General features: G+C 38.6%; 1 protein-coding gene across 3 annotated transcripts in view; it reads left to right on the top strand.

Annotated features, from left to right (window-relative positions):
• The window catches only part of LRRC49 (leucine rich repeat containing 49), a 150,281-nt gene that overhangs the window by 31,405 nt on the left and 106,337 nt on the right, over positions 1-12,539 (top strand). For all 3 annotated transcript variants that reach the window (XM_063090579.1, XM_063090578.1, XM_063090580.1), the window contains one exon: positions 3,187-3,248. In XM_063090579.1, the coding sequence (XP_062946649.1) occupies positions 3,187-3,248 (62 nt within the window). The remainder of the gene's footprint in view (positions 1-3,186; positions 3,249-12,539) is intronic.

The following is a 12,539-nucleotide window of genomic DNA, read 5'->3' as shown; positions in this document are numbered from 1 at the left end:
TTAGCTTACTTCTGTTATCCCTAACCCCCATTTCTCCTTTTCCCATCATTCCAAAATATTATACCATATTTTGGGGATAAGCAGATTGTTGAATGCTAGCTCCCCCAAAATACCACTGGAATAACCTGTTGATAAAGCAAAACTAAGATGTTTTTACTTAATGGTAAGTAAAAGCACACAATATCAACATAGTTTTGGTCATATTTTTGTGGATAAAGGCAGATTTCTTTTTGAGATTTCTTGGGGTTTTGGTTTAGTGTTGGTATTTCAATACAGTGGCTTAATTAAAATTGATATGTTTGTAATATAATAGGTTAGGATTGGTGGACACAGCAAGGTGAGGTTTTCAAAGTGAGTCTTAGACCACGATGTTAAACTTTTATTTTCCCTGGGATTAATGACTGTCTCATTTTCCCCATTAATTGGGGGTTCTGTTTAACTATCATTAATTAACACCCAAACTCTCCAACAGCACTCTAAAATTCTTCTCCATATGGACAAAGACGTCAGACAATCTACATTTCATTTTTACCCCTTGGCATTACCCTTTCTAAAGCCTTCTGTCCTCTCTCTCTAATGAAGACCGGTTGCTGTTAGCCCTGCTATACTGATATCATCCTTGGATTTCTCTTTGTCTTTCTTGGATGGTGAATTCCACTCTCTGGATCTTATATATTTTCTATTTTTTATTTACTCTCTCATATTAGAAGAGTCATCTTCTAGTAGTTTTTAACAAGTCTTCTGTAAATAATTCATGCATAGATAATTAATATGATGAATATATGTTTTCTTTTTGTCTATTGTGATGGTAGGATTTTATTACAAAAATATATCTCAGAATTGCTAGAAAAATTAAAGAAATTTTATTTCCTTACAGACATGAAATTTGTTACAACAAAAATTATTGTGGGTAATTATTCTGCATTTTAACATTCTGGAGAGGCTATGTAAGCGGTTATAAGGATATCTGTAGTTGAATTCTGATTTTTAGTTTTTCAATTTGTTGTGAATATTTTTTGTAACTCTATCAGATGATGACAGTTAATGTTTTTGAAAATTTGATAAAGGCTACTGGTAAAATTTTGTTTCATAAGTGAAGATAAATAACAAAGCATTATAATTTTATCAAATGAACTTTTAAAAAACCTTTTCTCATAAATTATAGCCTGGTGTAATTTGAGGCTTGGTTTTTTTTTTAATAGCAAGAAAATTGTATCTTGAAGGTGGTATGCCAGAGCTCAAAGAGACAATGTATTTTTTTTTTTTTAAAGACACCTTGACTCAAAGGAGATCCAGGCTACTACTTCTCAGTTTCTCCCAGTTGGGTGTCGGTAACAATGCTCATGCCCAGAACTGTCTCATGTAGATTCCATGAAGAATTTGGAAGAGATTCCCCAAGAGTACAGAGAGGTCTTTCAGTTTGGCTGTAACTTCATGATTCTAGAGACGAGATAGGAAGCAAGCTGCCATTTCCTTTGGAAAATAGGGCTCTGGAATAAAATGAGCCCTACCACTAGTCTATCACTCACTTCTCCATTTGTGGGAATATTAGAGAGAGGTATCTGGAAGAGATGATTTAAGAAGTCTGCCAACATATAAAGCCTGTCACCCATTGAGGGAAATTTGGCTGCCATCCTGTTTTATGCAGATATATGCCTTGACCGTGGAAAGTTCTAAAAATCTCTACCCCACATCTGTGGAACAGGCTTTTCAGGGGTGGGCCTGAGAATGGTAACGTCAAATGAATGGTATACATAGCCAGCATTTTGATCATGGGCAATTGTATTCATTTTCCAATGTTTAGGGTCTAAGGGGTTCAGAGAAATTTGGAGGATTGTATGCAGGGAAGGTAGGAGAACGTCTTAAGCAGATTCATTTTTCCTGTACTCTCTCAAAACCATTAAGAAGAGTCTCTGCCACAATTTTATCACTTTTATATTTTCTTTGTTTAACAAGATTTTTAAAATAAATACATTCAGCATTTTGGGAAAAGCTAGGCTTGTCTATAATTTTAATGTACTTGCCTAAGCTGTTACTGAGGACTTGGAAATAGTTTTAAAAGGGGGGAAGAAAGATGATTACTTATGGAAACAATAAAACACATTTTGATTAGGTTTAAATATTTGGTCACAATAATATGTAAAATTTATGTACTTTTATTTGTATTATTCAAACTCATATAACTGGGTATTACTGTAAATGATATTTCCCTTAAAAATGAAAAACATTTAAATGAGAAATGTGTACTCCTGAGCTACCTTCCCACCCTACCCTTGTCCTTACTCTGAGACAGCCATACATGTTCACGTTTTCTCATGTGAATATTGAGATTGTAGACTAGATTATTACTTAAAAGCTTCCTCTTTTAAGTAATAACCTTAATAAGCTTCCTCTTAAAATTCTGTTATTCCAGTGTATGTCATACTTTTCAGGAGGTTTGTGTTTTTTCGCTTAATGAAATTAGGTAGCTTTGCTTGTATTTGTTTTGTGATTTTAAAAAATCATTTAGGCCTAAATGTCAGTATTTGCTAAGGGTAACTATTTTTAAACAGCAGTAGTGTGGTTTTGGTGTGCTGTACGTAAGTATGACAGGGTAGATTTTCAGTTGAAAGAACCTCTGATATGTGATTCGATTGGAAATTGCCCTTACAGTACCCTTCAGTGACACTTGAGTTTTATGGGGAGAATTGTTGGTGTATTGGTTCATTTGTAACTGAGCAGTATATTTCCAAGGGTTTGAAAATAGTGAGATAAATAGCTTGGAAATTCTCACTATTGTTTGGAAGGCTAATTGTATAAATTTAAAATTTAAAGCTTCTGAACAGCTTCCTTTTAAAAGTGATTTTTAACAAACGTTTAATCGTACTGTATGTGTGCTACGTTTGAAATGCTGAAGTAGCATTTTGGCGTCTTTCCCAAAAGCATGCTTAAAGAGGCTAGCAGCAGCGTCTCTCCCTGTCTCTTCAGTGCTTTTTACCTTGCGAGTGGTGCAGCTTGTTCTGCAGATGTTCTGAAACCCTCCCATTTAATCTGCAGTGGAGAAGAATGGAGTTCAATGTCCAGCAGAAATCAATGGTGTAGCAAGGTCACAGTAAAAAGAAATGACTATATATTTCAACAACTGAGCAAGAAGGCATTTATGAATTTTTTTCAACTGGTAAATTTTTGCTTTCTGTTTCCTTCTAGAGAGATGTGGATAATTTGCCCTGCCTCCAACGTCTGTTTCTCAGCTTCAACAATATATCTAGGTAAGTGGAGGCTCTCAACTTGTCATTTATTGATAACTTGATTGTGTGAGTTCTAACACTTTACATTAAGATTGTAAATACCTTGGAGAATTTTATTGACATGGGAGATTTTAAACTGGAAAATTATATGACAAAGTTCTTTGTGGAAAAATGAAGCTCTTGTGTGCATTGTCTTTAATGCTAAAATGATGAAATTAATGTAGCATGTGCTTTTTATATAATTATAATTTTGTTCTGTAAAATGTGTATATGTGGAAATTTCAACATATATTTTGCTGTTCTTTGTTTGACATTCAGTGCACTGAATCAAATTTAATTAGAATTTCCTTCATAAATTATCATCTATAACTTGCATGGCTACTAAGCAGTTTTAATACAGCAGTCTATGTTTGTCATCAAACTGCTTGCTAATTAGGCCATAACTGCCTTCTAACTTAGTATTCCTACTTAGAATTAATGCTTCTAAGAGACAGTATATTAGAATATATAAATGTATAAATTTTGTTTTCCAAAGATTTAAAGCATATCATCCTTTATATTGTGATGATGTCTCATTCAGTGTCAAAGATTTAGTGTCTTCTCGTTCAGTGGAAGGTTTCAGAACTGGAGCTGACACATACAGTCAGACTTTTCAATGCAAAAGGACCTCTACTTCTTCCCTAATCTTTCCTTCTCCTCCTTCCCTCTAGTCACTTAGTTTGAACTACTCTTTATAACCACCCCTCCATTCTTTAGTTTCACTTCACCTCTTTGAACCTGCTTTTATATAGAGGGTAAAAATAAAGTTTGGGGCATATCTCTTCCTGAACTCTAGGTCTGTGCTTCTGATTATTAAAAACTAACTAAGTTTCTGTGCATTTTCTGTTCACATCTTTTTCTTCCTCCATCAGACTTAAGTGTTAATCCCATCATCCTGTGCTACATCTCTAAATGACAGAGATTATCTCAAAATGTTGAGCTTTGCATATAGGGCATTATTTCAAAGAAAATATGCATAATCTTTCTCTTTTTTCTCTTCTGTGGAAAAAATATTAAAGATTTTTTGTAGACTTTTTATATTCTTCTCAGTTTGCATTGAATGCAGTGTTCCAGCTGCCTTCTGTCTTGAGGTAGGATTTCTTTTCAATGGTAATGGAAGGGATACTCATTTTCTTTAGGAAATCTCTACCTAAAAACCAGTAACAACTCCTTGAAGAAGATAGTTTCTCATTCTCACAATATGTGAAATATTAACTGTTTAAGGTGCTACATACCCTTGATTCCTGCAACCTATGGTGGAACTCATTGATTCTTTTGCTTCTTGTCTTATTTATGGGGAGCAATTTAAAGAGAGGAATAAATTTGTGTATATAGGGGTTATGATGTTCCCAGGTTCCCAGGATACCCAAAGTTCTGAACTCCTAAACTCCTCCCTCTGTAGGGAGTTGGTTTGTGTCGCTTGTATCTGGGGAATTTTTTTTCCAACCTAGAAAGGAGTTTTATCCACCGAGTAAAATAAAGATAAAATTAATGGGGTTAATATTTACCACTTTTTTACAAAGCATGATTTCTCAAAAAATTGAAAATTTCAAGGCTTTTATTCTTTTGTTGATTGCTTTCTCAGTGTTTTTACAGGGGCTTAGCCCCTATACCTTCTTGTAGTGTTTCAAACGATCCGTTTTTGAGGCAAAGTACATTTTCTGCTCTGTTTCTGTTGATGCATGTAGTCTAGAAGGTGGTATAGCAAATACTTTGGATCTGAGGGGGGAAAAATCAGAGAGTGAGCCTTGAAAACAATTCTATGAGCTTTGTTCAAGACATAAATATCTCAGATAGTTGGGCTATCAGATAATGGGTAGTGATAACTGCAGTATATATTCAGGGCCCCGTTGCCCTGTTGTATGTCCTGGCATAATAGAGTTGCCAGGTTTTACAGTTCAGTGGCCCAGGGGTGACATAGGTCAAGAAGACTAGAAACAGCAGTGTAAAGCCAAAAGTTAGTACCTTTTAGTACTGCCTGTGTAGAAACCTCAGATAACATCCAGCAAATGAAAATATCCAATCGTATACCCATTTGGGGGGGACAAAAATATATTGTCTATTTTACTGTAAGACTTCCTAGGTTTTGACCAAACTATTGGATTCTTAGTGTTCTATTCACATCAACTATTTTGTACTTGGTGGAAATTCAGAAAGTTCCAAAATGTGATGGTACCCTGTGGAATTTAGAAAGCTTCAACATGGGATGAATGGGTGCCTATATCTAATGGTGGATTAATCTTGAGCATAGGGGACAGATCCTTTTCGTACATTTTTCTACGAGCATTAGAACAGTGCATTTAGTTCTGCCAGTCAGCATGCAAGATACATTTAGTGAATAAATGCCAAACATCCATGTCTTTGCATCTGAATAGAAATAGTGCTTCTGGTTAAGTATATCTCAGAGCATTCATAGTCTAATGAGGAAGACAGAAACACAAATAGGTACTTATAATACAGTGTGTTAAACTTAGTTTTAGTGATATATAGGGATATTAGAAGAGCATAGAGGGGAATGTAAGTCAGCCCAGGGAAGAGAAGTCAAGAAAGCCTTCCCAGAAGGAGATGGTACTTGGGCTGACCTGCAAGTGAAGAATAGGCCTTGGCAAAGAGAGGGTACTTGGCATTCCAGGTAGTGGGCACAACCTGGGCAAAGTTGATGAAGAGGTTTCAAGGTGGACTCACTAGGTTCATCCTGTGGGGACCTGCAATAAAATCCCGGCCCTTTCCTTCCCATCACTCCCACACTAACCCCAGGCCTTCCTCTACCCCATGTGGTACTGGAGAGGCCTATCAAAGTACATTTTATGATGATCATCCTGGGAGAAATATTCTGTGGTTAATCAAGGACATCAGTTATATCTAATTCATCCTTCAGACATATTCATTTCATTATTCAGCTCTCTTCCAACGTGCCATTTGTCTGGTTATTTTGTTTTTCTTAGTTCTCATGATCTTAATTTCCAAGTAGTTTGATTGCATATATTTTTTTTCTAGCATTTTGTTCTCTTCTTTTTTAAGGAGATAACGTTTTGTTTGATTTCTAGAATTTACTTTTTTCCTTAGAGTTAGTACCTGTATTTGTTCTTTAAATAAAACAGAAGAAGAACAACAACAACAATGCTCTTTCTTTCTTTGTTTCTTTATTTCTATGGTTTTTGGCTGGCAGTTCATATTTATAAGTGAGGGACTAGATGGATTTGTTACCCTAACATAAATTTTTAAAAATCACTGTGAATGTAAATTATGAGTACAGGATCTCTGTCAACAGAGGACATAGTAGGGAGGGAAAGGATATCTACTCAGTTGGGCTTTCCTTTAGTATGAGCACAAGAAACTTGCCTCCTGGGAATTGGGGCTAGACCTGTTCATCTTGGCCACCAGAACTTACCTAGACTACGGCCCTTCTTCTTTCTTATCATTTTCAACCTGGGGACAGTTCAGGAATTAGCCACTCTGAGAATAAGGCTGTCAAATTGTTACTAAGTCCTTCTGTAATTACCTAGATGATTGACTCACATCTGCTCCCAACACTTGCTGCCTGAGTTAGGGAATATTCTGATGCTCTCCTGGAAACACTTACTTACAATGTAATGATCGTGTCCATTTCAGATTCTTTAGCAGTTTGGGATTTTACTGATTTTATCTGCTTTAGATATTCCAAGAAATTCCTTAGTGTTCTGGTTTACCAATGGAACTCTTCCTTGTTTCCAGTACTGCTACCGATATTGTCATCCTTTTATGTTCAGTCATTTCAGAAATTTTGAGAGGATAGAGGGAGGAAAAATCATGTGCTCAGGCAGCCATTCTCATACCTGTCCTTCCTTTGAGAGACTTCCCCAAATAGGCTACACATAAAAATATCCTTGGAAGCTTTAAAAAGTATTTAATCGCTGGTTCACTGCTAGATAATCTGCTCCAATCAATTTGTTTTGTTTGTTTTTCTTTTTTATTAGCATATTCATTGTTACAAATCATACTTTTTCTTTATGCCCCTTATCCATTCTCTTCCCTTCCACTTCCCCTCCTCTAATAACCATAGATTTGTTCTCTCCATCTGATAGGTTAACTGTTCCTCTGTTGTTTGTTGCCTAGATGATCTGTCCAGTACTGAGACATGTGTGATCAAGTCCTCCCCTATTATCATAAATCAGATGCTTCTTCTATTACTCTGGAGTGTGCTTTGTGGAGAGAGAGGACCACTTCTTTTTTTTGGCCTCTGCTGGTGCCTCTCCTTGTGTCAGTGCGGTTGAGAGTCTTGTGTGCCTTCTGCACGGTGACCGCTGCCATAGAGACTAGCCACTTTTGCGGCAGCCATAGCAATTGCAGTAGCTCTGGTGGACTACCCATGTGAAAATGGTGTTTTTGGTGTACTCTTTACCTGGTTGCAGCTGGGTTTGGCTTCCTCCAGCTCTACACCTGAGGCCCCCGGCTGGGCCCCAGGGCCATCGTGGCAGCTTGCTTAGTTGCAGCTGGGTTTGTCTTTCCCCAGTGCCATGCCTCATTCTAAGATGTTGTTGTGGAGCAGATGGCAGGGAGAAGGAGAAGGGAAGGAGTGGGGGAAAGAGGGTAGGAAGAAGGGGAAGAAAGGGGAGTGTGATCGAGGCCCATGGCTTCCCCCTCATGTTGGAAGGGGAGACCAGGGGGCTTCCAGTGGCAGCAGGGTCATCACTGGGCTGGTTGCAGATGTTGGGAGGCTGTGGCTGAGGCCCTTGGCCCCCCACTGCCCCAGCTCAGGGAGCCGGGGTGCTTCCTGCAGTAGCTCGGTGGTCATCACTGGGCTGGTTGCAGATGTTGGGGGGACATGGCTGAGGCCATCTGCCCCCCAACACCCCATCTTGGGAGCCTGAGGCACTTCCAGGAGCAGCTCAGTGGTTATAGTTGGGCTGGTTGCAGATGTTGGCAGGAGTGTGGCTGAGGCCGTTGGCCCCCACCATTCTAGCTCAGGAGCCCGGGGAACTTCCAGCAGCAGCTTGGTGGTCATCACTGGGCTGGTTGTGTAAGTCATGGGACATGGCTGAGGCCCTCGGCCCCCCCACCACTCCAGCTTAGGACCCGGGGTACTTCCTGCAGCATCTCAATGGTCATTGCTGGGCTGGTTGCCAATGTTGAGGGGGCATGGCTGAGGCCCTCGCCCCTCCCCCTTCCCTGGCTTGGGAGCCCAGGGTCCTTCCTGGTTTTATACGTGTTCTTTGGTGGTGTTAGATCTTTACTTGTTAATATCAAACTTTGTTTCTGATTTTTGGGTATTTTGATTTTTATTTCAGTTCTATGTTGGATTATTTGCTGTTCCCACCACTTAAACTCTGCACTGGTACTTTGCTTACTTGTTGTCCTTTGTTTACTTCTAAAATAGAGGAACTTCCTGTGGGAACCAGCACTTGAGCCCTGTGGTTGAGCTAAATTGCTTCATTGCTGCTGTTTCCCTAGGGAAGGCTTTTGTGCAGCTCAGGTTTTAATGGTTGACCTTGTATGTACTTCTGGGTCTTATGAGGTCTGGTACACCTGGGTGGTGTGGAAACTCTGGTCTGGGCCTGAGTCTTTTCAGCAGACTGCACCCCCTGCAGTTCTGTATTCCTGACCAGTCTCCACTGAGTGGTCCTGCACTGACTGGAGGGCAGATCAGCTGTCCATGCTGTGCCCCAATGTTTCCCTGGTGGGCCTGTCTCCCCTACTGATCGTACTCCAAACACTTCCCATAGGAGGGGCCGTGTACTGGTCCCTTGCGATGACCCAACAACCTCTGAGTGGTTCTGTTTTTCTGTTGTCTGTGGCTCCTTGCTCCTATGTGGGTCCATGGGAACCCTGTTGGTGGTCTTGCTGGCCTGGGGGCCACCAAGGCCTTCTTCTTTCCTGCAGCCTCCAAGCAACTTCAAGCATACAAAAGACACAGCTGTGGCTTTTGCCAGCTCAGCTCTTGCTCCATGTGCTCACCAGAGCCAGCCCTGAAGTGGCTGGGGCTCAAAATGGTGGGAGCAATCCCTTCTTTCTCTCATCATGGCTTCTCCTGCCTTCATGAACTCCATAGGTCTCTCCGCCTCTTCCCCTGAGCTCTAGCAGCCCATCTTGGCTGTTGTTGCTCTTTAATAGTTGTAAATTATTTCGTTTGTGGGAGAAAGTAATGCTGGGGACTGTCTATTCTGCCATCTTGACTGGAAGCCTTCTCCAATAGATTTGAAGTAGGGCCAAGAATCTGTATTTTATTGAAGCTTCTCAGAGGAGTCTGATATGTGATTCAATGCTAGATTTGGGAACCACTGAGTTATGTCACCCCAAAATGAGAATACAGTAATCCCCATTTATCTGCTGTTTTGCTTTTCACAATTTCAGTTACGTGCTGTCAACTGCATTCTCAAAAAAAATGGAAAATTCCAGAAATAAACAATTCATAATTTTAATTTACACGCCATTCTGAATAGTGTGATGAAATCTCTCACAGTCCTACTCCATCCTGCTCAGACACGAATCGTCCCCTTGTTCAGCATATCCACACTGTGTGCACTGCCCACCATTAGTCATTGAGGAGCCATCTCCATTATCAGATTGGCTATCGTGGAGTGGCAGTGCTTGTGTTCAAGTAACTATTTTACTTAATAATGGTCCTAAAGCACAAGAGTAGTGATGTTGGCAATTCGATATGCCAAAGAGAAGCCATGAAGAGCTTCCTTTAAGTGAAAAAGTGAAAGCTGTCGACTTAACAAAGGGAGAAAAAATCATGTGCCGAAATTGCTAAGATCTATGGTAAGAAGGAATCTTCTACCTGTGAAATTGTGAAGAAAGAAAGAGAAATTCATGTTAGTTTTGCTGTTGCACATCAGACTTCTAAAGTTATGGCCACAGAGTATGATAAGTGCTTAGTGAAGATGGAAAAGGCATTACATTTGTGGGTGGAAGACATGTAAAGAAACTTGGGTACTATTCTTTGTTTCAGGCATCCACTGCGGGTCTTGGCATGTGTCCCCTGAAGATAAGGGGGACTACCATGTTTAACTTAGAGATTGCTGTTTTATGCAAAATTTCCCCTAACCTTTCACAAGGAAAATCTTTTTAAATGAAAATATTTATCAGGGATAAGTATTTGCTGCTAAGGAGGTAATTTAAGATCTATTGCCCAAAACAGAGGTGTTTCATTAGTTTCATCTCTTTTCCAGTAAGACAGTTATTAAATTCTGTTATTTATTACAAGATTAGGTTGTAATTGATTCTTCTCTCCAGTTTCTCTCTTCTTTCATTTTTCAGTGTGAAAAATTTTTACAAGTTTTATTTGTTTTGTTTTATAAACAAAGGGAAGAAGGGTCTTATAATTCGAGTAACTACATTGACTACAAGGGAATGTTTGCAATTGCTTCTAGAACTGAGGGGAATTTAGTATCAATGGGAAAGGAGTTGAATACTAATCAAGGTCAAATATCAGCTTAGGACACTTGGTTTCATGCAGTCTTCTTTTTTTAAATTGTGGTAAAATATACATAACATGAAATTTACCATCTTAACCATTTTTTAAGTATATAGTTCGGTAGTGTTAAGTATATTCATATTGTTGTACAACCAAATCTCCAGAACTCTTTCTGTCTTGCTGAAACTCTATACCCATTAAACAACAACTACATTCCTCCCTCTCCCTGGCCCCTGACAACCACCATTCTACTTTGTCTTTGTGAATTTGACTACTATAGTTACCTCATATGAGCGGAATCATACAGTATTCGTATTTTTGTGACTGGCTTATTTCACTCAGCATAGCATGTGTCACAATTTCCTTTCTTTTTAAGGCTGAATACTCATGTATTATTTTTGAGGTACTGTGGAACAGACAAGAGGGAGTTTGTAAAATGATCTATGCCTACCTCTTCATCCTCATTGCTTTCCCATAGCGTTCTAGACTGAACTTCCTTAAACATGACATGTTCCCCCTTGCCCTCTCAGTCTTTTACCATGGCCTTTGACAATAACATTTTCCTACCCTTTCTCTGTCTGAATAACTCCTGATTATCCTTTAGAACTAAGATAAAATGACGCTAAGTGTTCTCAAACTTTAATATGCATAAGAATCATCTGGAGAGCCCGATAAATGTAGCTTTGGGGGACCTATCCTCCATGGACTCTTAATTCAGTAGTTTTAGGTGGGGCTCAGGAATTTGTATCTTCACTAAGTAATGTAGCTGACTTAAAAATACCACTGATCTATATTTTCCAAACTTCAGGTCAATACCCATAAAGGAATCCTAAAATCAATTCAGTGGTTCAATACCAGGAAAATAAAAATGGAATAGAAAATGTCAGAATCTGTTACATATTGTAAGGACAAATATTGTTTCATGAAAATTTTTCAGTTTTAATTATATATGGGTATGTCTATGCACATATTTGTGTGTGTATTATTTTGCTATAGATATTGTAAACTGGGTTACAATGTAAATACATTTCTTACTACAGGTTGGGTTAAAAAGTTTGAAAAATACTGTGGTGTCTTGCTACATGCTTTCATAGCTTCTTGTATTTCCACTATTATTGCAGTGTTCATAGTTTATTATACTTTCATTTTAGATTGTCCTTCATGCTGGACTGTAAACTTGGCAAAGGCAGAGGAATATATCTACTCTGCTCACCACAGTTTCTCCAGAATCTAGCATGTATATGCTCTTAGTAAAAACATTGCTAGTGTATTAAAAAATATTTATAAAAAGAATTTAATCCTTTAAATAGAAAGATTTTTTTCTGTGGTCTGAAAACTTGATTTGGTGAGTCCCCTTTCATGTTTTCACTAGGTCATTTGGACTTTGTTTAATGCCTGGACCTATGAGGTTTAAAGACATAAGCAAAGTTCTCTTGGCATTTGTTTGGGTTTCCTGGTCAGTTTATTGATTTTTCAGTAAAGATCTTGCCCAGAACTTCTAGATATGAGAAAAATCTATAGAAACTAAACCTTCTAAGAAGGTCGTGGTATTTCAAGGGTAGGGTAGCGGGTATGGTCTGCCCCAAGGTACAGTCAGTAAGGAGCTGCAGTATCTGTAGGGCATTTAAAAACAATAATCAAATGGACAAAAATAATTTTTTTCATTACCATGGACTGGAATTTATAAACCATGTCAGTGATAAAATAAACCTCTCTGCCAGGGTGGACCTCCCATATTTCCTTCCTTCCCTAGTGAGACAATGCTATTTGGACTCAGCTTTCTCTATATGATGTCACTGAAAATTTTAAACTACATTTCCATTTTCTTTTTTGAGTAAGCAGTGCTGTTATAAGTTCTCTAACGGCCTCTGTTATTA

This window comes from Cynocephalus volans, chromosome 3 (genome assembly GCF_027409185.1).
Source record: "Cynocephalus volans isolate mCynVol1 chromosome 3, mCynVol1.pri, whole genome shotgun sequence".
In the NCBI taxonomy this organism is placed as follows: Eukaryota; Metazoa; Chordata; class Mammalia; order Dermoptera; family Cynocephalidae; genus Cynocephalus; species Cynocephalus volans.
Note: the sequence above shows the minus strand (reverse complement) of the source record. Positions and strands in the feature narration are given on the sequence as shown.